Consider the following 27,633-nt stretch of genomic DNA (forward strand, 5'->3'; position numbering starts at 1 on the left):
AAGACTAGCATCAGAATTTACACTTTAAAATAAAGTTTTATATAGTGTTCATATTTGATTGGTTGTGTTTAATTTTTGGTTTTAAAATGTTGTTTTGTCTTGCAACATTGTTGATTGTTTGAGATATTTATAAAAAAACAAAAATGTTGGTATTGGTAATGTAGGTATTGAAAACAGAAAGAAACATGCTGGTTTAAATCTAAATTGACTACCGGTATGCAAGAATTTGTTCCTCATAAGAAACTTTAATTTTCACTTTAACACTTTTAAAACATAATATGGAACTAAACTCAAGACTAGAACAGAGCAAAGTGGAAAACAAGTGTTATAGCAGCAAAAATAGAAATGCTGTCTTGTCAAACACTGTCCTTAAACAAATCAGTTGTTCTATAATCTAATTGATCATCTACAGTTATCAAAAACAAAATATTCTGATAAGCTCATCATGTAACTAATTAACACAACCGTCCTGTTCTTTTAACACAGTCCTTTACATCTGCAGGTAAACCTTCCCACTGGCAGCTCTGTAAAGGAGTAAGAGGACGGTGGCTCCGAGCGCGCTGAGTGTGACTCTGGTCAGGGACCGCATCCTCGGATTACTGTGGGAATCAGGTTTAGGAAGCTGACAGCAATCTACGGTCTGGTCCATCTGAAGGAGGAGAAGGAGATGTTTACATGACACTCTCACACACAACTCTCTCACACACCCACTCCTCTCTCTCTCTCTCTCTCTCTCCCTCTCTCTCTCATCTCTCTCTCTCTCTCTCCGCTCTCTCTCTCTCTCTCTCTCTCTCTCTCTCTCTCTCTCTCTCTCTCTCTCTCTCTCTCTCTCTCTCTCTCTTCTTCTCTCACAACACACACACACACACACACACACCACACCACACACACACACACACACACACACAAACACACACACACACACACACAACACACACACACACACACACACACACACACACACACACACACCACACACCACACACACACACACACACACACACACACACACACACACACACACACACACACACACACCACACCACACACCACACACACACACACACACACACACACACACACACACACACACACACACACTCCTGTTAAGGCAACCTGACCTCATGCAGGAAGTACAAGGGTCGTTCTAACCTTATCCAGTCTGGATTATGGCTGTTTAATGGACAGACAGTTTCAGGCCAGTTAAACCTCAAATGGTTAGGAAATATCAGCTAGGTGAGAATAACTTGGTGAGAATCAAACAGATCAGCTCATTTTGAGGGTGAGGGCATGTCTGGTCCCATCGCACCACCACAGCATGACTCACAAACCTGATTCACCAAAACTTCCTGTGCCAAATCCTTAAGCATTCATCAACCAAGTGAAGAGTCGGGTCATGGTCTCAGAGGAATAATGCTGTTCATAAATTCTCAAGTCAGAGGTCACACAGTGTCACCTTAAATCCCTGTCATGTGAGAAAGTTTTGAACGAGTTCAACATTCAGCTTTCTTCCAGTAAATATGAATAAGGATCGCGGTTTGGCAATTTACCCAGATTTCTACAACTTCCTGAACTCTGACATCAGCAACAACCGCAGACCGCAGATCTGGAACGAGCTTGATGAAAGCTTGACATTATCGCATTCTGTCTCCATCTTCAAGAAAAATCTGATGGAAAAACTGCTCATAACATATAATTGTTTAATTCGCCTGTGTTGTGTGTCTACAGTGAATTTAGTTTTTTAGTGTCTGTATTTTGTGGTATTTGTCTGTTTTGTATCTATTCTGAATTTAGTTTTTTAGTGTCTGTATATTCTCGGTTGTATGTGTTTATTGGGTCCCCTCTGAAAAGCTTTTAGTAGCTTATTTGGTGTTCCCCGTTTTGTGCGTCCTACATATGATCATTATTCCGTCTCACATTGTGTTTTAATCATATAATGATGACGTAGGATTAAACTGAAAACTGATATGCTGCCAGGAATGCATTTTTTGAAGCATGGATGCCAAAATATTTTAAATTCTTCTCTACTGTTGATAAATTTGTTGATTATGTGTTGACAGTAAGGCACCAAGATACGCAGGCCAAGCCAGGACTCAATCCGAGGGGCGGGATAACCGGTTGTCTTTCAAATCCCCTCTGTACACAACAGGATAGAGCTACAACCAACCAGAGCAATGCTAAACTTTTGCAAAGCCGATTCGAAAGACCCCTGTTCGCCAGCAGCAGCGGCCATCTTCTTTGTTTTCAAGTAGCAGGGAATTTACGCAGAACCTTCTCAACTCTGCCAGCCTTATGTTAAGCCCGTCCATAGACTCTATAGACGATGTGATTAGCCTGACTAGAATTTGGTTTTTACAGCTCGTAAGCCAACGGAGAGTTGCTAGACTAACCCTAGCTGCAAATTACATTTGCTGTCACATTGACAAATGTTTAAAAAAATACTAAAGAAAAACTTAGGAGGGCAATACATTTATTAGATACGTCAAGGATAAGTAACACTGAATGCAAACATAATATACATAATTCCTTGTGGGGTTATCACATTACACTTTTCTCATTACACTAAGTGATCCAAAGTTATATAAAAATATGAATTAGTGCAGCTTTAAACTACATAACTCATGCTCACCCTGTGTCTCACATCTCCTAACTACACGTCTTTTGGCACTTAAGTTTACACATTCAACTTTATTGTGAAAATTAATTTATGATCACCAAATGCTGTTCTGGAGGCTTTCACATTTGGGGTCATATCCCCACTTGTTTACCAGGTTTCACGCATTTATCAAAGTCAACACTAGATGGCAGTAACAAGCACCATCCCCATTCAAATTACTGGTTCTGGTTTAGATGTCACTCTTGATGACACTTTTTTCTTTAGTGCAAGTTAAAAAAAAATACAGAACCAAAAGCTTGTGTAGTGAGAGCTCCAGCAGATGCTTTTTGTGTGTTTCAAGAAACAAACCTTCATATATAAGGTTAGTGTGTGTGTGTGTGTGTGTGTGTGGTTGTGTGTGTGTGTGTGTGTGTGTGTGTGTGTGTGTGTGCTTATGGTCCCTGGGCTGGGAGCCAGTGGGCCCAAATAGGCTCCATTGGCTGTCAGATTCTTGTCTGACAAAACAAGCTACGGTAACACACCCCTCGTGCCCCCGCCCCCCGCGACCCCCCCCCCCTCCCACACACACACACAAATATCTACCTACACTATCAACACACTACACACCTCCATCTGCTGCTAACCAACCTCCTTTCCACCCGTACCCCCACCTTTCTGTTTCTCCTTTTAAACTCCCTCACCCGCCAAACTGGTCCTCTCCTCGCTCCCTTCGCCCGCACCCTCGCTTCCCATCAGCCCCTCTCATCCCTTGCCTCATCGTCTGTGTGTGACAGGTCAATGTCACAGCCGTGCTGACTTAGGGCTGTGAGGATTCTGCCCTGTCAAGAACGACTCTCCTCTTGGAATACAAATACAAAAAGACACACACACACACACACACAACAACACACACACACACAACACACACACCACACCCACACACAAACACACACAACACACACCACACAGAGAGTCAGGTGCACACATGCAAGCACTCCAGCACATACCTGTTGGAGCTCGCCAAAATTCATATATACCAACATCTAACATGCACACTATGTTCTGCTCCTGTTGCTTTAAATCCTCAGTAGTACGAGGAAAGCTCTCAGTAAGAGTGTAAGAAAGGAATTTACTGTAGATTGACTTGCATGAAGTATGACTGTTGCTTGAGCCTCAATGATATTTTCAGCAGAAAAAATACATACTATCAGCTAATCACAGATATATCAGTATCAGTGTCAATGTTGACTGACAAAAATAAATTATAGTACAAATTTACGAGCTGCATTTTTATGCATATTATGTACAGTATGCACATTTTCTTCACTTATATGTATTTTTAGTTTGTTGCCATTTACATCTAATTTAAAGCTACACTTACCTTTAATTTTTGTATCTACTGTTACTGTTATTCGTTACAAACATTTTTGTTCAGTAGCTAAATGTTCTTCCTCAGTACATGTCTTTCTCACAACTTAATGAAATGTGAGGCCATAAAACCAATTTAAAGGCATTTCCAAATCGTGCTTGTACAAATGATGACATCTGAGTTGAATACGTCATTTATGAATACCTTTAAGAATACATACAAAAATTGATTATGCCCACTGAAAAAGTTAAAAACAATCAGACTGGAAAAAAAAGAACACAGCTACGGTTGGAAAACTGTGTGGCTACCCCGATCCTAATTTCCTCTCGCTGCTCACCTGTGATTTCCTTTTTCTAACCTGATTGTGGTAAGTAGCACACATTCACACAGGTGCGCAAGTTATGTAGTGACCAACAACACACTCTCTCACTCACACACACACACACACACACACACACACACACACACACACACACACACACACACACACACACACACACACACACTTTCTATGATAATTTCAGCGATTTATTAGGTAAATCAAGTTTTAAGTATAAGCTTTAAAATTAAGAAAGGTAGCAGAGTAATGAGCTCAGCAATGAAAATCTGTGTGTGTGTGTGTCTGTGTGTCTTGACCTGGCATAGAAGATTGCGGAGGCAGGTGACTTCCTTCTGCAGATCTTTAGTCTGGACCACCAGCTGGTTGCAGATGGCCTGGGCATCTTTCTTCGGGTCCAGTGAGAAGACCAGCTACATGGAGAACCAGAGAGACAGAGACCAAGTCCTAGTTAAGTAAATATAGCTGGATGGCAAGCGTGAAGGACAGAGGGAGTAACTAAGACATAAGCAGACAGAACACTCTCATCCCAGTCTGCTAACAGGAAAGAACACTGGACAATGTGCAGACATAGACTTTAGAATCAATTATGCTTTTATGAAGTGTACTAGTTTCACCCACTCCAAGAATTATTCCTACATTGCATTTTGCGTCCCCTGAAACAATGCAACCGTATTAAATCAACATGCCTTAATTTTGAGCTTCTTAATCCAAGATAGGACTTTTATATATAGTAAACTGCAGACAGACAACGTGTACCTGAGAAGCTTGGCGGGGAAAACGGCTGATGACGTCCTGAATCGTCTCTGTCAGGTAGCAGCACTGCTGCCTCACGCTTATCAGGAAGTTATGCAGATCTTCACTCCTGAAAAAAACATCTGCAACTTATGGAGAAGGTCTGATTAAAACATACAAAAATAAATTAAACAGATTATATATATGCAAATATTTGAATGCTACACAATTTACATTTATGTTACAAATTGAGTGTTCATGTGCATTTTTTCAGTGCTAGAAGTATTAAACAATTAATCAGTTAGCTTAACAACAGAAAATGAATCAACAATTGTGATAATTAATCATTTAAGGCATTTATAAGAAGAACAAAAAAGCCAAACCTTTTTTGGTTCTACTTTGTCAAGTGTGAGTATTTGTAGCTTTTTATGTTTTGCGGGATTGTAGACTGAGTATCTCTGGGTAATTTGAAGATGATGATGTGCATGTTTCATAGTTTCCTGACATCTTATACTAAGCAATTGATAGATTAACAATTCAGTAATTACAGTTTCTCAGTCTGCAAAATACACTTGAATTTGACTAACTGAATAAGGGTGATGAGGCACATAAATGCAACACTTGCTCATCTGACAAGTCACACACACTTTTTTAGGCATACAGATAATGCTCTGGATGCTTCAAAAAGTGAGCCCTAAGAAGTTGTCCACATATAAAAAAAAAACAAGGAAATGCCTACTGAAGACACTACAATGACAGGACAGACAGATTGATAGTTTGGACCAAACTTTGGATTGACATTCTCCATGCATTTTCCTGGAGACCATCTTGGCAAACTATAGAAACCTGAGCAGGTGGCCAAGCACTCTTCCCACCTCCTCCCCATGGTAACCCCATGCTGTCATTCCTCCCTAAAAACATCCACCTTAAATGATAGTTATTTATATTCATCAACCTCTCTTTCCATCCCCTGGTTCTGTGGGATATTGATAGCTTTTCTCTTAATGGTACATTTCCCTTGGTGACGGGACTGAGCAACCAGCCGTCCCGGCCCTCCTCACACTCTGTCAGAGGGGCGAGTAAACACTGTCACTCAGCCAGTGCTGCACCCTCACCTCCCTTCTCCCTGCTGTTAGTTTATCTAGGGGGCAGAGAGTGATGATGGGCCCCTGGTGGGAAGATCGTTGAAGGGATTGTAGATGCAAAAGACGTTATGTTATGTTATGTGGGGATGCATGTGCGCCACTTTGTTGTGAACTTTTTTTACCCAGGGAAAGCCAATTGGGCATGGATGCAGCAGCATATATTTTAAGCGGATTTAAATTTCAATCATGTCACTTCTCCAACTTCCTTTGGAGGTGGCTCTGGATAACCAAGTCCAAAAGGCCATGTCTTCACCAGCAGGCTCTTGGGGTTTTTGACCCGACAAGCAGCTGCCTCAGCACAGGAGGCAATTGACATGGCCTGCTGGAATTGTCAGGCTCTGGCATTTAGAAAAAGTGTTGAAATGCTGTGGAGCGGCTGTGGCTCACTGGCAGGGCGGTTGCCTGCCAAGTGGAAGGTTGGTGTTTCGATCCCTGGTCCCATGTCCCATAGGAAAGACACTGAACCCCGAGTTGCCCCTGCGCATCGGAGTTTATCTTGTATGAGTGTTTATCTGACAAGCATGTGGCACCTTGTACAGCAGCCTCGCCACAGTGTGTGAATGGTTCCTGTACTATGTAAAAAGTGCTTTGAGTAGTCGTTAAGATTAGAAAAACGCTTTATAAATAGAGACCATTTAAAGTGGCCTTTCAAACACGAATTAATGTTTGCGGTCACAGTATTTCAATTAATTATGGTCTTCATTATATATATATTTCTGACTAAAACCATAGGTCACATTTTATTACAACAATTATTTCAGGCCTAATTTTTCCTCACAGGTCCCAGACATGTCAAGAAGATGTGTTTAAGACCAATTTTCTTATTTTTTTTTTTTCCATATTTGAGTGTAAAATAAGGATACTAAAGGAGCTCTCAAGGAGGTCCGGCCCTGATGAAGCCATTCATCCCTCTTATTAACCTTCCCCTCTTTCTATTTAACTGTCTCTCATCCGGCAGGCGAGGGTGGTGCAGCAAGCGAGCCCAGTTCTGCTGAGGATTCATGAAGTGATGGGGTGCGGTGCAATGTCTTTGTTTGGCACCTGCCACTGGCTCCTCTTTGCTCATTGCAACCTCCCATCGCCTCTCACATTACAAATCATTACGGCTCTGCTTAAACCATTAGGGCCTGGCTCAGGGCTTCGCTACGGAGATGGGTGGGAGGGGGATACGGAGCTAGGACAGCAAGATGCTCGGAGGGCTGATGGACAAATTCCAGTAGAGGAGGACAGATGGAGCTTTACAAGGAGATGGAGGAGGGCAGGATGTGGGGGAGGGTTTAAGGTGTGTGGCTGACAAGTGTTTAAATTTTTTGCTACTATAGTCAACTTTGTTTGTGGAATACTTTGTTTTGCAACTGACAGCTTATCAGACATTTCTAGCAGACTGAAACAAAGATTTTCAAATACTTACTCTCAAACACCTTTTGACAAATTGCCTGTCAGACACCTCAATCTAGAATGTTTTTTGTAATGTTTGGACTGGACTGTAGATAGTAAAGGAAACATGTAGATAATGAAGCTTCTGATCAGAATATTAGCCATTCTAATCTCATAATACTGCTTTTCTTAAAACTAACAACGCACTGTTTTGCCAATAACGCTCTGAGAGCCATCTAAAGGTCCTTAGTCCTTAATTTGGGTTACTCTTCTGTTGAGTACACATGTTGATTGCTGGGCATTAAACTGTAGTACCCTACCCACTCTCTGAGGTTCCTGGCAGGCTGATTTTGTCCAAATCCACTTTATCCAGGTGCATCTGTTGCACAGCACTCAACACCTTCTGCTGGTCCACCAGGTTTGTGATCCCAATCTGACAAATGGGGAAAAAACAATTTGTCTTTCTTGTTGATTGAATACTCCTCTCTTATTATATTGCGTAATCTGAAATATAATATCAATAATATATGTACCATATCATAATATATACATGTACACGAACACACACACATACGTATACACACACACACATATACACACACGGTAAAAAATTTGGGGTCACTGAGAAATTTCCATTGCCCTCCATTATAGACAGAATACCAGCTGAGATCAGTCACATTGTTTTTTTAACCAAGACAGCAGTTTTCAGATTGCATTATGTGCTGACATAATTGCAAAAGGGTTTTCCAATGTTTTTAAAAATAATATCAGATTAGTAAACAGAATGTGCTTTTAGAACATTGGATGAATGGTTGCTGATAATGGGCAATGTAGATATTGAATTAAAGATCAGTCACCTACTCAGTTCAGCTGGTATTCGGTCTATAATGGAGTCGAATGGAAATTTGTGGGTGACCCCAAACTTTTGACCGGTAGTGTATATATGGTATACATCATGCCAAACTAATGTTAATGCACATACATATATCATGCTTAACTAATTTTAATGTTTAAGATTAAAGCCAAGACATTTTTATTACTGCACCACTTTATTAAATGAAAGATTTTTGATGCAGAGGTGTAAATTCTTAAGCATTTTAATCTGTAATGTACCATGATTATGTTTTATGTTAACTTCTCACCTGGAATTTATCATTAGGTTCTGTCTGTTATTAGATATGCAACATGCCTTTCACAAAAAAAAAACCAGAATAAAATAGTCCTCACCTGTAAAGCTTAATTTAAGGATAATAGAGATCTCTCTCTCTCTCAATAGAGTGTGTAGAAGGAAGGACATGACACAGATTACACCACGGTCACATAGCCGGTTTGTAATTTGGTCATAAATAAGGAGTTTTTTGCCGTTCCTTGAATTTGTCTGATAATTTAGCCATCAGGCCCTTACTGACAGAAAATCTCAAATCTCGTTGTCTCTTCAGTAAGAATTTTTTGGTGCTGTCTTTGTTTAAATGACATTTCTTTCTTCACCCTCAGATTTTTTTGCTCCAATTTCGCACAAACCGCATGGCTAAAAACATCATTATCACGCCCATTCGCTCGCTGTGAATTCTCTGGACAATGACCTGCTCTATTCACACAGCGGGTGTAATTATACACACCACATGCCGTGTTATCGCGAGAAGAAAGCTACGGTTGAGTTTAGGAAACGTAGGAAGCGGTTGGGTTTAGCAAAAGATGAACGGGGTTGGCTTTAGTAAACAAAAAAAACAACGGTTGGGTTTAGGAAACGTGACACATGGGAAATGATCCCCGGTCTCCTGGGTGAAAGTCCTGTGTTTTACCCACCCACCACCCCGTCCAACGTCCCTACGCTGATATTTGCCCTTTCATACTACTTGTTACGGCGTAGATTCACATGCTATTGCAAGGTAATGTAAGTCAGTGGAGGCCAAACTGTGTTGATAAACATGCTAAAAAGCAAGTATGCATCTTGATAACACGCCAAAAATGGCATACGAACTGGCATGTCATACATTCGCCATTTCATGAGTTCAGTCTGGTTATTAGTAAGAGAGCATGCAATTTATTAATTTTCATATTCAAAACGTCTTTTTTCTTACAATTCAAATATATTTAATTTCAAACAAAGGTTAAGAGCCCTATACCACTAGCACTCATTTTACATATACCACTTTTGACAGATTTGAGGTCTATCCAAGTTTACAGAAATATAATATAATCTTTCACCGCCTTCTTTCTACTGAACTTGTGTCCTTTAACAGCTGTGACATCAGCAGCTACCCTCGTCTCTTTATGGGTCACTCTGCAGACTGGCAGAGAGCAAAAGAGCTGACAGAGAAACAGATGTTGCAGTCATCCTCTACCTTCTCCAGGTCCTCCTTCTCCATGGTCAACAGGTAGCTCCAGGTGATGTCATGTTCCTGTGCATGTGGGAAAGAAAATGAGTAGGAAAGAGAAAACATCACTTAGCATTTACCGAATCAAAACTTCTACAGCTAAAAACAGATGTACCTGCATGAGGCTTTGCCATCCGGTGACAACAATCTACCTGCACCCATCAAACCCAGTCCTCATATATCAGATAGGGCCTAAAACGTGAGCTGACCCTTGGTTTAATTCGGGGCCCAGCCAATCCAGCACATCCATTATGAAGCACCAAGTAAAATATGTAAACTAGTCATATCATGACATGTTCCAAAGCATGTAAATGTCATCTAGCCAATAATGCAGCTGTGCTCTGCTCAACACATTTGGGATCACTGTATCTCACCCATAGATTTAATACTGTATTATACTGTGTGTAACAGCATGTTATCTCTGCTTGCCATCTTAGCATCAGTGAAACATATCTCTCACGTTGGAAAAACGCACTGTGCATACACATATATGATCAAAAAAATACAGGCATTTTATTCCAGCACGTATTCTGTACTTACAGTCATGATGTCAGTGAGGTAGCCAAGATCGAGGCCGTGTAGGAGGAGACTAAGGTCATCAAGCTTGTTTACACTGAAGAGAAGAGAGTAGTTCACCTTGACTCATAAAAACTTAATGTACATAGTATTAACCCGAGCTAGGACTATAATTGCACCAAAACTGTGTGAATTCAGACTTACGGAGTAGTGCATGGATGTACAAATTTGTTCAAAACTTAAAGTTGAGCAGCAACATACTGAAAACAGAAATCTTTCTTTATGGGCAAGGCTTAGTTTAGGAACACACAGCAGCACAAGCTACCCTACTTAAGTGTCCTTGAGCAATGAACTACAGCCCTTCCAGCTAAAGTGTTCCTGAATTTAGCCTTCAACCTCCCAGTAGAAAAGAGTGGGCGTTAGGAGACTCCTCTCTTTCTCTTTTGGGTATCAAGTGGGTGCAACCAAAGTGCCATTGAGTTCAGACACATCAGAGTAACCGCAGTGTACATGCAGCTTCTCAGTTTGACTGTTGAGATGATGAGCTTTACAAATGAGCTTCTATTCTCATGGCGTGTTCAAAGTATGTGAAATATGCTACTTGGGTTTTAACCTTTGTAAATGAGAAAGACAGCTGAAATGCTTACAGGCTGTAATTCCTGGTGCCAGACATGCTCAAATACAACGTTTTTGGCTTATGCTAATTGCCCAGCCGTGCCTGACTGGACTAAACACTCAGGCGAGAGGTTTATTATTGTTTATGTCTGAGTTCACCAACACCTGCTGCACAGGCACTGCTTCGGGGAACTACCAACTGAGGGCGACAAACACACAGGCTGCAGTGACTGGTAGGATGCTGCTTTGACAACCGAAATATAGAAGGGTGAGTTCTGAGTACATGTGGTCTTTACCTGCTGTTCTGCTTTACTTTTACTTCATACAGATACACACTTGAGCTCTTTCCTCTCTTAGACAGTATTACAATTTAATTGAAATGAATGAAATGACTATTTTGGGGGCTGTAACATTGAAACCTGTGTATTGTAAATGGGCGGAAGAGTTTACATTTTTCTCATAATAGTAGGTAAGGTGCGTTGATGACGGATCCTGACTTGGGTACAGCTCAATGATCAACAAACAATTTGTGTAAGCAAAACCGTTAAATAGATGTACTGTATGTTTCTGCTGCCAAAGATAGAGAAGAAAACTCCATAATATCTCAAAGACAAATGAGAAAAATATAGTTGAGAGCGGATAGTAGTTAGCATGTTAACGCATTCTTTTTCAAATCTGTTGCAGCCCTGAAGGCTCCGAATGCAAAACTCAGGTCGCCTTACCTTTCTTGGGAGGGTGGTGGTTCAGAGTTTGTCTTGAAGAACTTTGAGAGGTTCTCCTCCATGGAGCTGAAGGCCTGGACAGTAGAACTGTGGGGCGAAAAGGCCAGGATCCTGCCTATCTGCAAACAGACACTAACGTTAGGATGATTAGCAGTGGAAATGTTAGTCCAGCACAAGTAAAACATCATTACTTTTATTGAGCTTCATTGAACTATTTCCATGTGATAACTAGACATTGACAAGATTTTAACTAACATTTTAATGAAATATACCAAATTGCAGATATGTTGTGTCTGGATTGCATCATAAAAGAACTTCAGGTACCTGTGTGTGTTTGAAAATCCCAGCCAAGTCGGCAGGGCTCTTGCCAGCCTTGTTTCTTAATGTTTTGTCCGCTCCCAGCTGGAGGAGCTTTAGCACTGCCTCCTCTCTGCCATACTGCACTGCTATTGACAAAGCCTAACAGAAAAATATTAGTATGATTTATCATTCACAAAGTCAAACATATAAAAGGTTTTTATAATGAAATGTTTCCAACTATTTCTTTCTTTTTGTGATATAAGAAGGACATTCTGAAGGGACTTGTGACCCACCGTGTATCCATTGCTATCCTGGACGTTGATTTCTGCCCCGTGGGAGACAAGCAGGTTGATGACCTTACTGTGGCCATTCCTGGCTGCCTGCATCAGGCAGGTCATTTGAGACCTGAACAGGACAAGTGAAAAGAAAGCAGAGGAGAGATGAAAATATAGAACAACAAAAGGGAATGAAGAGAAAAACAAAGAAAATGGAGACATGACTGAACAGGAGTGATGATGAAGGTACAGAGAAACCACCGGGAGGCAGCACACACCATAAGTAGCCATTTACTATGACACACAGTCTAAAAAACACGGTTTTAACTGTGACAGACCAAGCCAAGTCTTTATTCTGGTCTATATCTACTGCACTCACATATTTTAACTGCAGATTTTTCTGTTAAAAGAATATTCACTAATTTGTTGTGATATTACTGCATGTGGTAAAATGGAAAATGAGTCAAGTGGTTGAGAGAAAAGTTGACTGTTTTGATAATTGAATGATTCTTTATTTATACATATAAAAGAAATGATATATATATATATATATATATATATAATATTATATAATTTGCAATTTGCAGGGAACGTGAAGGTGAATTGTATAAAATCCCCCCAGGGTCTTGAAAAGTGGTAATTCTCCGGGCAGCATAATAGAATAGGGAAAAACAATCCAGCAATATAGTATACACAATTTGTATGTATCTAATAATCATTTTACGCATATATCAAAAACACAGATTCATAATACACGCAATAATTACAAACCCCATTATAAACAGACTAGGAACATACATTTGTGTGACATGACAGAGTTCTCACAAGACAAGAAAGACAAAAAGGAGAAAATAAATGCACATAAACAACAAGCATTATCATAGTAGGCCTTTAGACTTGTATGACAAAGCCTGGCTTGGTGCGTTTCACAACAGCCAAGCCAGACTTGGGAGGAGCGACTAGGTCAAGGTTGAAATAATGTGGATAGATGCACGTTCACAGTTTTCCTTAATAGGCTGCGAGGTCGATCACAAATCTGCTGATGCTAAAATGGAGAATATGCATTGTACATACTTTATACAAAGCGAGAAGCAGCTTCTTGTTGATAGCGATTCGAAGTATGATGATGTGAAACACATTATTTGTAAAAGAGCATAAATGCATAAGTAGCCTAAACGTATACATTTACTGACCACTGCTCTGAATTAAATCATAATCATACCATTCAAGCAGAGGTGTAACGATTCACCAAACCCAGGGTTCGGTTTGTATCACGATTTTTTGACCCACGATTTGATCCAAACCTCGATTCTTTTTTCCCCCCTCAGTAAACATAATACATTTTTTCTGCCACATGGCATCGTTTTGTCATTGATTGCATCCCACTTTGCAACACAGTAATACATAGACATTATTTATTGATATTGATTGATTTACATGTTGATCGATCCAACACCAAAGATTCTTTTGTACCTTAAAATAATGTTTCCAAAATCGTTTCAGTGGTTCATTAACTTGTTGGAATGAGACATAAGAATAATGGTAATAGTAACAGTAAGGGACAATTCCGCTGCCAACCCGTAGGGGGAACAAAGAGGAAAAGTGCTTGGGTACGTACTGAAAAGGTAAAGGTTATGATTGACAAGTAGCTAGCTAATGCTAATGTAATTCTTAATGGGTAACGTAAGATTACGACGTCATTCAACACGCTCATTTATTCTTTTTTAGAATGATTGTTTTGACCACGGTTAACAACTCTGGGCTAACTCGAGTATTTATCAGTAACGTTAACTGTATAGATAGACCACTACTTTAACGGTAATTTAGCCAACTACCCCTGTCTTCTGCCTCAGTCTCCCGGGGCTGCGAGGCTTCAGTCGGGATGAGAGCTGACAACAGCCCTGGATACACATCCATTCCACAGTCAGCCCCCAGCCAACTAGCAACCATCATGGGCTAAAACATAAAAGTCATATTAACTTCCATTTTACCATGCTTTTAATGCAAACTGTTTGTTTTTGCAAATGACAAGTGACTCCTAGAATGGTTTCAGGTAAGAGCAGTAGTTCGTAAATGTATATTTTTAGATATATCATTCAGTCGGTCCGCTATTGTCTGCCATGCTTTTTCCTCATGTTTAACAGAGGCCAATTTTCCTTCTTTAAATATTATATGCTTTGCTCCCTCGTATATATCTGGACAGAAATGAAAGACACTGAAGAAATTGGACTCTAAAATCTAGAAACTATAAAAATAATTAGGTGATAAATTCCATGTACACTATAAACATGTATGTAACAGAGTATATTCATCAGTTATTCCCCCCAGCAAAATATAAGGTCAAAAACCATTGGGGTGTCCTCTCCATGTTGTTACATGAATGTACAGTAGCATACAACACTAGATAGTTATTGGTACACTGCTTAAGTCTATAATTTGTGAGGATACACTTATACAATTAGGATAGGTTCTTCAAATTTTACAATCTTCCCAAATTATAGTCGTTACAGAATACAAAAAAATGTATCAACTAAAATAATTTAAGGTGCATTGGTCCACTTTAGAAACACACATTGTACAGCACTTTATGTATTTCCTTTAGTAAAAGACTTCATTTAAAAACACATTTGCAACTTTATCAGCCTCTTCTATCTCAACTGCCGTAATATTTTCACCAAACTTCTAACAATACGCACCGCAGTCTTCATATAGCAATATAACAGAAACAATCTCAATAAATGAACAGTTATAAAAAATAATGGTCACAACTTTAATAGTACTTAACTGAACAGCAATATGAACTGGTTTTATTTTCATGCAGGCTGATAATTAGGTGAAAAAGTGCTGAGTGAAAAGAAAATGCCCCAGGATTTATAAATCCTGGCCGTTAGCCTGGTCGGGACCAGGCTCGCTGTACAGAATAAATCTCCATGGTAATTTGCTGTAATGGTGCATCTGCTTTTGTGAAACCGAGTCAAGGCTAAATTTTGAATAACTAAATAACTGGGAAATCCCGGCTTAATCCGCTATCTAAATTTTGTGAAATAGCCCTCTAACTTTGACCTTTCTTCCTAATAGTAATTCCTCTGTTGCCTTCATGTGTTTGCTCCTATCTGAACAAGGGCTGTAGATAAATACACTCCTCTATAGTTTTTCTAAATCTCATCACCTATGACTCAAACACAGCGGGTGAGAAAAATACACCCATCTCGAGGGGTGGGAGAGTCTGAGGGTAATTCATCACCTCGTTTAATGCTTTTACAGGCAATTGTGTGTAGCAGAACACAGGACGGGAATGCGTTATCGCTCTCAAATTGATTTACATGTCTTTTCATAAGGGCTTGTAATACACAGACTAACACTAGACGGCTACTGAATCCAAGTTAATGCTTTTTGTTGCAATGCTTACATCAAGAATACTTGTAAACATTGGGGGAATAAACAAAAAAAAATTATAATTTCTTTTATTGTTTTTGAATAAACTAAATTTTAAATCTATCGAACCATACATACAATGCTCAAAACAAAGAAAGTGTTGTATTTGAATATAACTAAAATGTGTAAATTCCAAAATAACCAATTGTGTCTCACATTAACAGTGTTGTTGATTTGCTTGTGAGATGGTAGGGGAAAAACTAAAGCATAAAAAAGATATTTGGAGGACATCTATCAAGAATATTTGTAATATTATATCCCCAAATAGATAAATAATGTTACTCAAAATGCAAAAATCATGTAAATCCATTTTTTTTTATTTCCAGTATTTCTAGCAACATCCCCAATACTACTAGAGATATTAAAGAAATTGCTACCTCGGTATCCATTTGACAGATGTCTATTCTCTCACGGTATATACTGTCATTCAACCCAACCCTGAATGCCATTTACAGTAGTGCCTTTTTGGCTTCCTCACTCTGAGTTGAGATTTACTGGTGTTGTCGTTATACTTGTGTTGGTAATAGGTGTTGACGTTTGTACTAATAAATTATCTTGAACTGAAAATGCTCCTAGACCGAGGTGATGTTTGTCTAAGAGGTGCAAATCTGTATAGAACGTCAGTGGGGACATCATCCTTTAATAAATTACAAGATCCAAAGTTAATGTTCTATGTGAACTCAAACAAATGAACCAATGGCTATGACGTGTACGACAATTTCTTTATTCACACTTGTCTGCACCCATCAGTCAATTCCTCCTTGACCCAGCAGGACAGGATAGGTAGTGTCATTCATTTCAGCTTTTATGTCCTGCACCACTGAATTTCCCAAGGGTTGTTTTGCTGTGAGACAGGTACCAAGGTCACTCACATACTGTTTCAGTTTGTCGTGTTAGTGTGAGTGTGTGTGTGTGTCTGTGTGTGTGTCCTTCAGACTGTGAGATTTGGCCAGTCCCCAAACAGGCCAATAGCAGATCGTTATGCAGACAATTCAGAGTAAACATCGTTCTTGGCCTCAGTACAGTGAGAAGAATGGCACACCTGACTCCCAGTACATCTAAAAAATGGCTTCCACACTGACTACATGTACGGTATACACGCTTGAAAAGATATCTTGACTAACAATATAATAATAATAATTAGCAAATTAAGCATGGACAGCACATTACTGGCTAATTTAATGCCAGCAATGATCATTTTTTTTGTCTTGTGCAGTGATAATAACTACCACTGTCCAATTAATAATATTCTACCTGATCATTAGGGGCTAATAATTATTCTGCACAGAGGTTAGTTTACACATAGATGATGTTGCCAAAACTATATAGTAGAACTATACTTATAATATCTCAAGTCCAAGTCAAGTCACAACGCAGAAGGTTATGAAAGTCTGAGCTGAAGTTATGCTTCTGAAAATGTCTCTGCAAACCTAAGCAGCGAAGGGTGTTATGAGTAACCATAAGTCGCAGAAATTTACCAACACCTCCCAAATCTCAGCAACACACCGTGCAAACCTGCGCATTCAGTATGCTAATTGGTTGATCCAACTCCTGTTGGGAGGAACGTTTGAAGCTGAGAGGAAAAGTATTGTAAATACTATATATACCCAAAATCTGTATAAAAGTATAAAAGCCATGCAAACGTCTCAGAACAACCCCCCTGCACATTCACCTACTGTATGTGCACAATAAATGCAACTATGATTAACACAGATCAGTACAGTGACGGTGGAAAAAAGGGACACATGGAGGCAATGGACCCCACATCTTGCTCCTGCAGGACTTTGAGAGATGACAAAGAATGTATGTTTACACTACAACGGAGGGATGAGCAGCTGGTGTTAATCTTTGGTTTGATATTCAGACGTAAGAGGCGATGAGGAGGAGGAGGTTTCTCCCCTGCACCCACATGAACCTCATATTCTTCTTTTGCTCTTGATGTTGGCCCCACCTCCTCACCACCTCCCCTCATCTGCATCCTCCTGTGTCTTGTTACTTTGCTTTAAATATTTTGTCTGGGAAGGAACCAACCAATTTCCCAATGTCCATGTTTGTCATCACGGGGTTTCAGCCAGTGTGTGTCGTGCATGTAATGGCATACTGTCAGAGTGGCAGGGGATTAGGGAAAGCTAAACAACAAAGCCACTGGGGGCTGCATCCTCCCTTTGACGTGCCACAAATCCACAGATGGTAACAGTAAAAGTGCTTTGAGAATGACCGTCCTTCATTCTTTTCCACAAGATGGAATTTTTCCATTCTTCCTCACCAGGACAGGGAACCAAATTGTGTAGCCACTGGCTGAGGGATCCCAAACACACAAGTGCCAATTTGTATAGTAATCTAATATTAAATTAGATTAATATTAAATTATTAGTGGTTTTCTAATCTAAGTTTACTACTGCCTAATTATTTTCTTGCCGCCGCTTCAATGACTGCAATTGGTCTTGGAGGAATTGTTGGGTCTCTGTTAATTATAGAGTGTGGTCTAGACCTACTCTATCTCTAAAGTCTCCTAAGATAACGTCTGTTATGATTTGACGCAATAAATGAAATTGAAAAGTGTGTAGGCAAGACAGAAAATGATCTTGTTGGCCTTTATGGCAAACTTCAACATAGTATCATGCTTTGTTTTGTTAAAAAACAGTTTTGGAGAGCAGATACATTTTAAGATAATTTTTAAAGAATGCAGAAAGGCAATACATTTTTACAATTTAATGCGTAAATAATGATGGACAAACATATCAGAACAAAAGCTTACTTGGTTTTGATGGATAGCTGGTAATAGCATGGACTTGGCAATGTGCAGCCAAATGATTTTAACATCCAGGTTAAAAATACAATATTTTAATGGTGTTAAAACCACTGTTGGATGCATGCCTAAAGCAATTACACATTTAAACAATTTTAGCCTGGTTCCGTAAAGACGCCTTGGTCACTTTTGATCTACAAATTCCCAAAATCATGTGCTTACCAAGCTTGTAAAAAAAGCTTCTAAAATCCTCCTGCCTGCTCTTTACGTGTGTTTGTTTGTCTGTCTGTCTGATACCCGTCTGTACATGCACATGCCATAACAGGACATTCCAAACAAAACACACAAATATACACAGTGTATGGCGCGCTGTGGTGCATAATGCTACCACATGGCAGCAAAACATAACGAGAACCATCAAAGGAAATCCAACCAAGAACCTCTGTTTTCTCCCCTGTTCAAGTCAACTCTAGGGAGTTTTTATTTTGCCAACATCAACAGGGGTGTCACAGTGCGTACTGTGTTGAGAATGCCATACACATTTTGACCTGAAACACATCTGTAAACCCCCCTCACCCCCTCACCTGTCCACCACGTTGGGATCAGCATTTCTGGATAGCAGAAGTTCCACACAGCGAGCAATTTTGTCTTCACTGCCAGATGCTGTGCAGCTGGCCATGAGCACCGTCCAATGATCTGTGGACAAGAACACATTAGTGTCGAAATGCATCATCACAATTTTACAATTCAATTTCATTTAAACAAACATTTAGATTAGCACCAACTATTCAAAAAAAAGGTGTAAGAAAAAATCTTCATAGAAAAGGTAACAAGCAGGCTACAATTCAAGCAGATATGAAGAGTTTTTTAATAAAGAAAAAAAAATACCATTAACAATAAAAGGCAAAGGCTGATTTCTTTCATAGTTTTTTTTGCAATTTACAAAGCCCTCAAGCAGAAATAACTAAAAAAAATGCTGTTGCCATCAAAAACCACCTGTGTATGAAAGGTAGGATATTTGTTTCTGGTTGAAAGTAAACATGCTTATCCTTTTAGTGGTGCAGTTATATGGACATACATCATATAGATTTTAACAATAAAAACTATAGGATAGTCCGTTGATAGTCCAGTGATGGCCAAGAGACCAACTATATAACTGTATGTAGCTGGTATATATTTGTAGCTGGTAAAAAACTAGAGGACGTTTTATGAAGAGTCAGACAATGTGGTGTCGAAAAAGCAGGTTGAATACAGCCTGTACTTCTGCAAACAAATGTCAGATAATTTACAGATATTTCTGAGTGCTGCAAATCTTCAGTTTTACAGTATCATGTGATTACAGATTACAGTCAGCACTGGCTCATCTTGAAGGATTTTGTTCAATCCTAGTGACTTAGGTCACCATTTTATGAGCAGTTTTTAAAGCTACAATGCTTTGTGACTTACTTAAAATTAGAAGTAGCTTGTCTATTATTGAAGGGTGTCTTTAATCTTTTGGTTGGTTTAAAACCATCCAAATTCTTGTAGCTCCAAACATTATTTCTTAAAGGACAAATGTTCCCCCAGTTATTAACTGCCCAATTTCATGTTTGTTTTTGGAAACTGATGATGTAGATTGGTTACGGTAGCTGCTATGTAGCCAAAGAGGAGTACCTTTTTCCCCATCAGAATGAAGTCATACAACCTGCAGGAAAATGAAAAAATCTGGACGATAACCTGGTGATGGAGATGGATAGCTGTTTATCTGGCATCAGGAAGTGTGGCGGCCTTTATGGGACTGAGTACCTTCTGAGGAGTTGTTTCCTTATCTTATTCTGATAAGACCTGTCTGAGACCCATGGCAATGCACTCAATTCCTGTTTTGTTCCGCCAATGACTGAGACTCCAACTTGTGTGTATCACAGTATCTATGTGGGTACTTGAGTAGGCACATCTAAGCCTGTACATGGTTCCTGTGTCTTTGTGGCTGTGCATGTTTGGCTCTATATCTGTTTGCAAATGTGTGTGTGTGTGTATGTGTGTGTTTATACTATTTGTGTGTGGGTGTAAACCAGACTGCCTAGTTTGTGTCTACAGAGAACTGGAGTAAATACATCGGAGAATTTGTGACTGGTCACTCGTGCATTCCTCCGCTCAGCCTCACTGCTTTGACCAACGCCATCAGTACGTGACCACACGTCATCCTTTCTGTTTAATTATTTCCTTCACCTGCCTCAAGCATCAGATGCCGAGACCATGTGAAATCAGTCACACACACAGTTCAACTCGACATTCTGGACTGAGAATTAATTGACATCAGATATCAACAGCATGACCAGTGCTGTGGTTCCAACCTTGGGTCTGGGGACGTCCAGGGGCTACGGGAGGGTTTCTATTGGATTAAGAATGCAGTGTTCTCAAAATAATTTATTGTAACTGCACTGGCAACAGTGACAGGAATGAGAAAAAAGTAAAATACTTAACTGATCTAACTGCTTTCACTTCCATTAGTCACGGCAAAAGTTGTATGCTTATCCCTATCTGCAGTGTTCTTTGACAAACATAATCATCATGAATTTGCAGTATTTTGTACTAAACCAAAACTTATATACCTACAAACTTTTAAACTTCCCTCTACACCTTATTCAAAAATGTATTTTTGACGATTATTTTTCTGGGCATTTTAGGCCCTTATTTGAGAGAGGTGCCTGCCTGTCTGTCTCAGAGGAAGTGTTCAACGCACCACGTTCGCTTTCGGCTAGCCATTCTATGATTGTTCAACAAACGATGTCTTCGCAGTTTTAAAACTGTAACCACACTTGCAGCCGCTTCATCAGCATTGTCGTGACTTGCTGTGACGTACACAAACTGCCGAGGCGACAGGGTTTTGCTCGATTTACATCTCTGCGTGTGTCACCTGAGCCCAAACATTTAGTTGACTATGAAAAAATTGCCGTCAATTATTTCTGTCTATTGACTAATCTATTAAATTAACGTTTTTCAGCAATAACTGCAGTAACATGACGTGATTAAAAATACCCTTCGATAAACAATTGCTTAACAGCTTTACTGAACATTTGTATGAAGTTAAACTGCCCAACAATCAGTGACAACTTATCCAGACATTGCTCCGCTTATTTGAAATCAGAAACTACCAGCCATTTAATCTCTTGTTATCACTGCTGATTAGTCAACAGTAACATTATCTATAACAGTAGAATGAGCTACATTGCAATATTACCAACATTACAATCTGCCAAGAGTTTAAAGAATCTGAATTACAGTTCTCTGACAATATTCCTTTGACTATAACTGATTGATCATTCAGTGTGGCAAAATTAAACTTGTTCTGACTGAAGTGGAGTTGTCCATTACTGACCTAACGGCAAAACATTTAAAGTTGTTGGGGAATCTGTAACTTCATTTTCCCAACAGGATTCATTTCTTATAAGTATATAACTGCAGACTTCTTAACATGGAAGAGTTCTTCCCCCATGCTTATTTTACACAGACTGACCTCAATCCAACAGATGCCTTCAATTTCTCTTGCTTTGGGATGAGGTTGCAGTGTGCATGAACTAAAAACAACTCAAAGGATCCACGATGTGTTTCTGCAAGAGTTCCTCTTTGGCGTCATCACCATTAAGTAATGTCAGATGAAGCGTATTGGTGCAAAGGCTTGAATGGTCCCCTGGTCCTTGGCTGTAGCAGGTGAGGAAATTGAAAAAAGGTGCCACAGGGAAGGATAGCTCGACACAAACGCAACAGGGACCGTCAGGAGGATTAGGTATGGCTGTTTGATATCAAAGCCTGGAAGGCAGCAATGTAATGGTGTTGCCTAATCAAACTCTCTGCTCTAGTTTTCTCTGTAAAGTGGTGGGTGTGGGATCACAGATAGGTCAGTAGAACCTACATGTACTGTATATTATGATATCAACCGACAATCAAAAATAGAAGGCATTTGAGTAATTTCTGTTTTTATCTATGGAACCAGTTTAAACCAAATTCCTACTTGGTGTTTTAGTGGTTTAAAAAATGTTTTGAGTGACCAGTTACACATGCCAAAATGCTCTATAGAATGAATCAGAGGGTCTTTGGTGACCACCGCTGTGAAACTTTGATACTTGCTCGTCTTTTTTTTTCTAAGACACAGGTTGTATTTTTGGCATAAATTTAATTTCACAGGTTTTTACAATTGTTTATTTTTAAACTTTTATTTTATATTTACTGCCCAATACTGTTTAGAGGTGCATCACTTTTGGTTGGCCTTTATTTACTAATTGATCGACTCCTGAGCTACACTTATGTCCGGTTAGCATTTGTATTTGATTTTTTGTGCTGTAAGAGAATATGTCTTTCATATAATAACTTTTATTAAGTCTAACACAAAACCCAAGGATACTTTACAGAATTATATCTGTTTTGGGTACACCTGTCTGACTTGGATCTCTTTAGGCATTTGTCATTTACATAGGCGGCAACCAAACCATTAATCAATATAATCAATTTAAAGTCAACAGACTATAAATATAATGCAAAGGGATGAGAGACAGTGGATGAGGGAATAACAGGTAGGGCTGGGCGATATGGAGAAAATCAAACATCACAATATTTTTGATAAATAATCATTGTGTGGTCATGATGTCTAAGTGGGGAAAAGGCTAATAATAGAACAGCTAGAAAAGTCTGATAAGTTCAGAAAATTACATCACTTAACTGTAAAGCCAGAAAAAGAAAACACTTAAGCCATATTACGATATTATGATATATCCAAGATCTAAGACAATATCTAGTCTCATATCCCAATATTGATATATCGATATATTGCACAGCTCTAATAATAGGTATTGTATAGTGGATTGGATAGTTCTGCTCTCAGGTTAAATATTATAGATAAGTGCTGTCTATTTACCTTCACGGTGGTATGTGGTGACTTTCCTGTGAGCCAAGTTGAGTTACACATCCAGACGCGCGTGTAAAGTGGCTCTCCCCTCCGCTGAAGATACGCGCCAGGTCTATTATCATGTGAGCCGCTGGGCGTCCAGGCCAGCCAGGCAGGAAGTGAAACTGCAAGATCACCCGGTCAATTTACCAACTCTACCAAGCCACGGCCAAGCGACGTGTAGTTACATTTTTCAAGAGGTGCATGTCAGGCTACGGCGTAGGGTCCAGTGTAGACGCAGAGGGGTATGCGGGGGTACGCCGGCAATTCTACGCACAGTAGAAAATACGCAAAATACGCAAAATAGCCTTACGGTCTGGTTTGACAAGATCCTCCCTCCCCCCCATCAAACATCCGTATTGGTCTGACCTTTGCTGAAGTTGGCACTGGCCCCTCTGTCCAGTAGCAGTTTTGCCAGGTCGTAATTAGCCACACTGACGACACACATCAGAGGAGTCCATTCAAAGCCAAGCCTGGTCTCAATGTCCATGCCTGTCCACAGCAAACGGATCAAATTAAGCGAGGCAATGAAATGATTAAAATGTAAATGCATAATGCCCTCCAGCACACGCACACAAACAAAATAAGACCCTGTTTTGTTTTTATTTCCCTGTTTGAATTTTTGTTATTCTTCTCCCACCTGATTCCAGCCAATTCACTTTCTGTTCACACTGGGGTGAGAAATTGCCAGCAGCCGCTAGACAAATGTTGAATTGAAAGTTTGTCACCTTTACCAATTCAACCATCCTTATCTACCATGTACACACAACAAGACCTCATGCAAGGCATTTTCTTATTCTTTCTCTTGTTTTTCTGTAAGACTTGGATGATTGGATGAAAAATTCTTAAATGGACAAACTTGTCATCGTTAGTCATTTAAGTCTGAAAAATCTAGCGTTTATTTTTATTATATATAAAAGGCAGACTATTTATTGACTAGCACACCAGGTCTGGGTCACTCATACATGCCACAAAAGAACGAATCTGTCCGTACGAATGGTTCTTGCATGAGGCCTAATATCTTTTAATTGCCACTAAAGGTTAACTATAAAGTGTCTATGGATGAAGTAATACAATCAATGATCACAAGTGAATACATGTGCGGATGTGTCAGACAGAAAATGAAGGGAGTACTTGCCATTGTCCAACAGCTGTTCAACAGTCTCAATGTCTCCTTTACTGATGGCTGTTTTCAACATCAACACGTTATCTGATGCATTTGGTATAACAGAACCCACATCCTATAACAATGGGGTAAGATCAGAATCAAATTACAAAAAACAAACAACTCTGAGAGAGAAAATAACAAATACCAGAATAACAACTCCAAACCAGAAACTGGATTTCCTGGAGAAAATGCGTGTGGATGCTGAATAGCTAAATTGCTAAAAGCTAAACTGAATTAATAGCTTAAATCTTTAAGAAGTTGTTGAAGTAGTGAGAATAGTTGTAAATGTGGGAATTGTTTAAAATTGGTATGAATTCCATTGACAAGTTAAATAACACCACTAATGTAAAAAAGAAAAGGGACAATTAAAGGTTTTTTTGAAAAGCTAATGCTAAAGCTAAACTGGATTGCGGGTTAAAATGTGTCAGAAGAAGGTGAAGTTGTAAGAAATGTGGAAAAAGTGTTTTAAGGTTAAATAAAAGCCATATTGTATGAAAGTTGTAAGTGTGCCAACAGTGGCACAGCAGTGGCAAGTGACTGGCATATTACTGTCTGTAGTTGAAATTTGACTGTATTGCGGAAATGCCGCGTCATGCTTACTAATCAGCGGCCATGTGTGTAAACACAGAGGAGATTGCTCTGATCTCTGACGTTTGTAATCAGCTAAGGATTTATCACCTGTGGCAGACTGCTGCCATTGCACCGGGACACAGAGTGACCCGTGAAAAAAGGCTAAGACAGGCTAAACTATAGGTGGCATACGTGAAATGACCTCATCATCAGCGCCGCAAGTCCTGTGGGAATGTATTGATTTAAAAATGTATGAGAAAAAAAATAAAAATGTGGGCATATCAGCGATTTAAAAAAGGGATTCGCTGTGCCTTTGTGAGGAAATGTAAAAAATGTTAAACATGGGCAGCGAATGGAGGAAAATTGGGAACTGTTGTCATTAGGAAGCTCACCGAGCTAAATGCATTAGTCTTTTTTGAGGCTCCGTGCTCTAGCGATGACATCACTCACTGTAAGTTACGTAATACACACCCTTTATAGACTTCCTGAAAGGAACACAAAACTTAAACTTCATTTTACCACAGCCTAATAGCTGACGTTTGTGTGGATGGTTTAAAGTTTGATTGGTGTCTGTATGTGAAAGCATGAAGTAGGAGTAGCATTTTGAAGTAGAAGAGGATTTAAAGCCTGCTCTCATTGACTTGAATTATTTTTTTTTAATAAAAAGCTTCACATTTTAAAAAGTATAAATAGCAGAAAAAGTGTTGTGCCTAGAGAGCTGAACCTTATGATATGTTTATAAATTATGAATGTTTCTTGTAGCTGAACTTTAGAGGCGACCAAAGAAAGTTGTACTGTGAATGTCGCTGTATCAGCATTTACACAATTAAGGTTCACCATTTGAAAACTGTGCCACTCGCATGTGTGAGGACACAGGAATATTACAACTATAAACAATATGTTCCCATAATGGATATCAAACGTTGTACCAATATTGAAAAGACATACTTTATGTCCTGCTATTAGGTGGGAGCGGTATTGACAATTGTCCATTTAGGTGTCCAATGTGAATGCAAAGAAGAAAGGTAATTTTTGTGCAGTACCAAGGGTATTAGACTATCTTACCTGTGATATGTCCCCATTTCATACTACAATGAAGTAAATACTTTGTTATATTGTTCACAGTGTTATGTGGCACAATTAATATAATGTAGTTTAGGGATGGAACTAACTATTTTATTTCAGTAGTGCCTAATCTCTGTACAAAGTCTCTTCACAAATCTTAGAAAATAGTGAAATATACGCTTATAATTTCACAGAACCCAAGTCTTCAAAATGCTTCTTTTGTCCAACTAACACTTTCAAAGCCCATATTTCACAACAGGTGAACAGAGAATATAGTTGATAGACGTTAATGTTATTTACATTTGTACAATTATTTGTATTACAAGTTTTTGTAAAATGTCTGTTTAAATATAGAGTGTATTTCGTATGTTTTTACCAGTCTGAAAGACATTTAAAGTAGCAAAATAGCCCAAACTTCAACATTATGGTCTTTGCCTTAAGTTATAGTCGCTCTACTTAGAGCCAACCGTCTGCAGGAGGAGACCATGAAGGGTGAAAAAGTGCGGCAGAGTATCGTAAGCACAACGTCTACTATAATGTTAACATTAACCTTAACACTATGTTGACTATATGTGTAACGGTATGAATATAAGTTACAATATTGTTACTTGAACATAACTAGTAGTGCCAGCCTATTGTTTGTTTCAATTTTGCCGCAAAACAAGATATTCAGCAGCGTGTTACCTGGCTAACGTTACGTAAAAAAAACAGAGACTAAGTTAGCTTTGGTTTGATAGCTACTAGCTTCAAACGTTGGTATTCGTAACGTTAGCATAAACGTGTTTGAGAGAAGATAAAGAACGTTTTCTGAAGTCACCTTAATGTGGGAAGACTTTTTATCCGCATTCCCGATGTCCCACTCGTCATTGCTGCCGTCGCTTTCATCTCCAGCTGGGAAGGCGTTATCCATGAAGCTACCCATAGCTAAGCTAACTCCGTGTAGCCGATCGCTAGCTAGCTAGCTAACGGGATGTTACTAGAGATGGGCGGATTTCGGACGAAGCTCCGAGAATAATGAATGCCACGTGACCGATGACGTCCGAAGCTTCAAAAGTCACAGGTGCTTCGGAAAACATTTAATGTCAAACCTCAAGCACTATTTTGAAGTTAAGCCACTAAACTTTTATTACTATGCTAAATAAATAAACTTAGAAATATGTCGATGTACAGTTGACATAACCCTAAGTTTGAGAACATTTACACCTGATACCAAGTAAAAGGTGTAATGTAAATAGTAGCTAAGTTATTCTGCCAAGCCCATTTGTGAAAGCAGTCCTACTGCGACAATGTGGTAACAGATTTTACTGATAGCTATCTAGCTAATGTTAGCTAACATTAGCCTGCAGACATGTTTTCACAG

At 39.3% G+C, this 27,633-nt stretch overlaps 1 protein-coding gene across 1 annotated transcript; it reads right to left on the bottom strand.

The window, feature by feature from the left end:
• Positions 1 to 225: 225 nt before the first annotated feature.
• asz1 (ankyrin repeat, SAM and basic leucine zipper domain containing 1) lies at positions 226 to 27,507 on the bottom strand. Its single transcript, XM_032522980.1, has 13 exons — positions 27,091 to 27,507; positions 24,609 to 24,711; positions 23,840 to 23,962; positions 19,134 to 19,245; positions 12,384 to 12,495; positions 12,115 to 12,249; positions 11,791 to 11,909; positions 10,478 to 10,550; positions 9,905 to 9,961; positions 7,880 to 7,992; positions 5,062 to 5,167; positions 4,602 to 4,715; positions 226 to 649 (listed from the first exon to the last, which is right to left on the bottom strand). The coding sequence occupies exons 1-13, from the start codon at positions 27,193 to 27,195 to the stop codon at positions 491 to 493; spliced, it is 1,431 nt and encodes a 476-aa protein (XP_032378871.1). The 5' UTR covers positions 27,196 to 27,507; the 3' UTR covers positions 226 to 490.
• Positions 27,508 to 27,633: the final 126 nt, after the last annotated feature.

This window comes from Etheostoma spectabile, chromosome 8 (genome assembly GCF_008692095.1).
Source record: "Etheostoma spectabile isolate EspeVRDwgs_2016 chromosome 8, UIUC_Espe_1.0, whole genome shotgun sequence".
NCBI classification, from domain to species: Eukaryota; Metazoa; Chordata; class Actinopteri; order Perciformes; family Percidae; genus Etheostoma; species Etheostoma spectabile.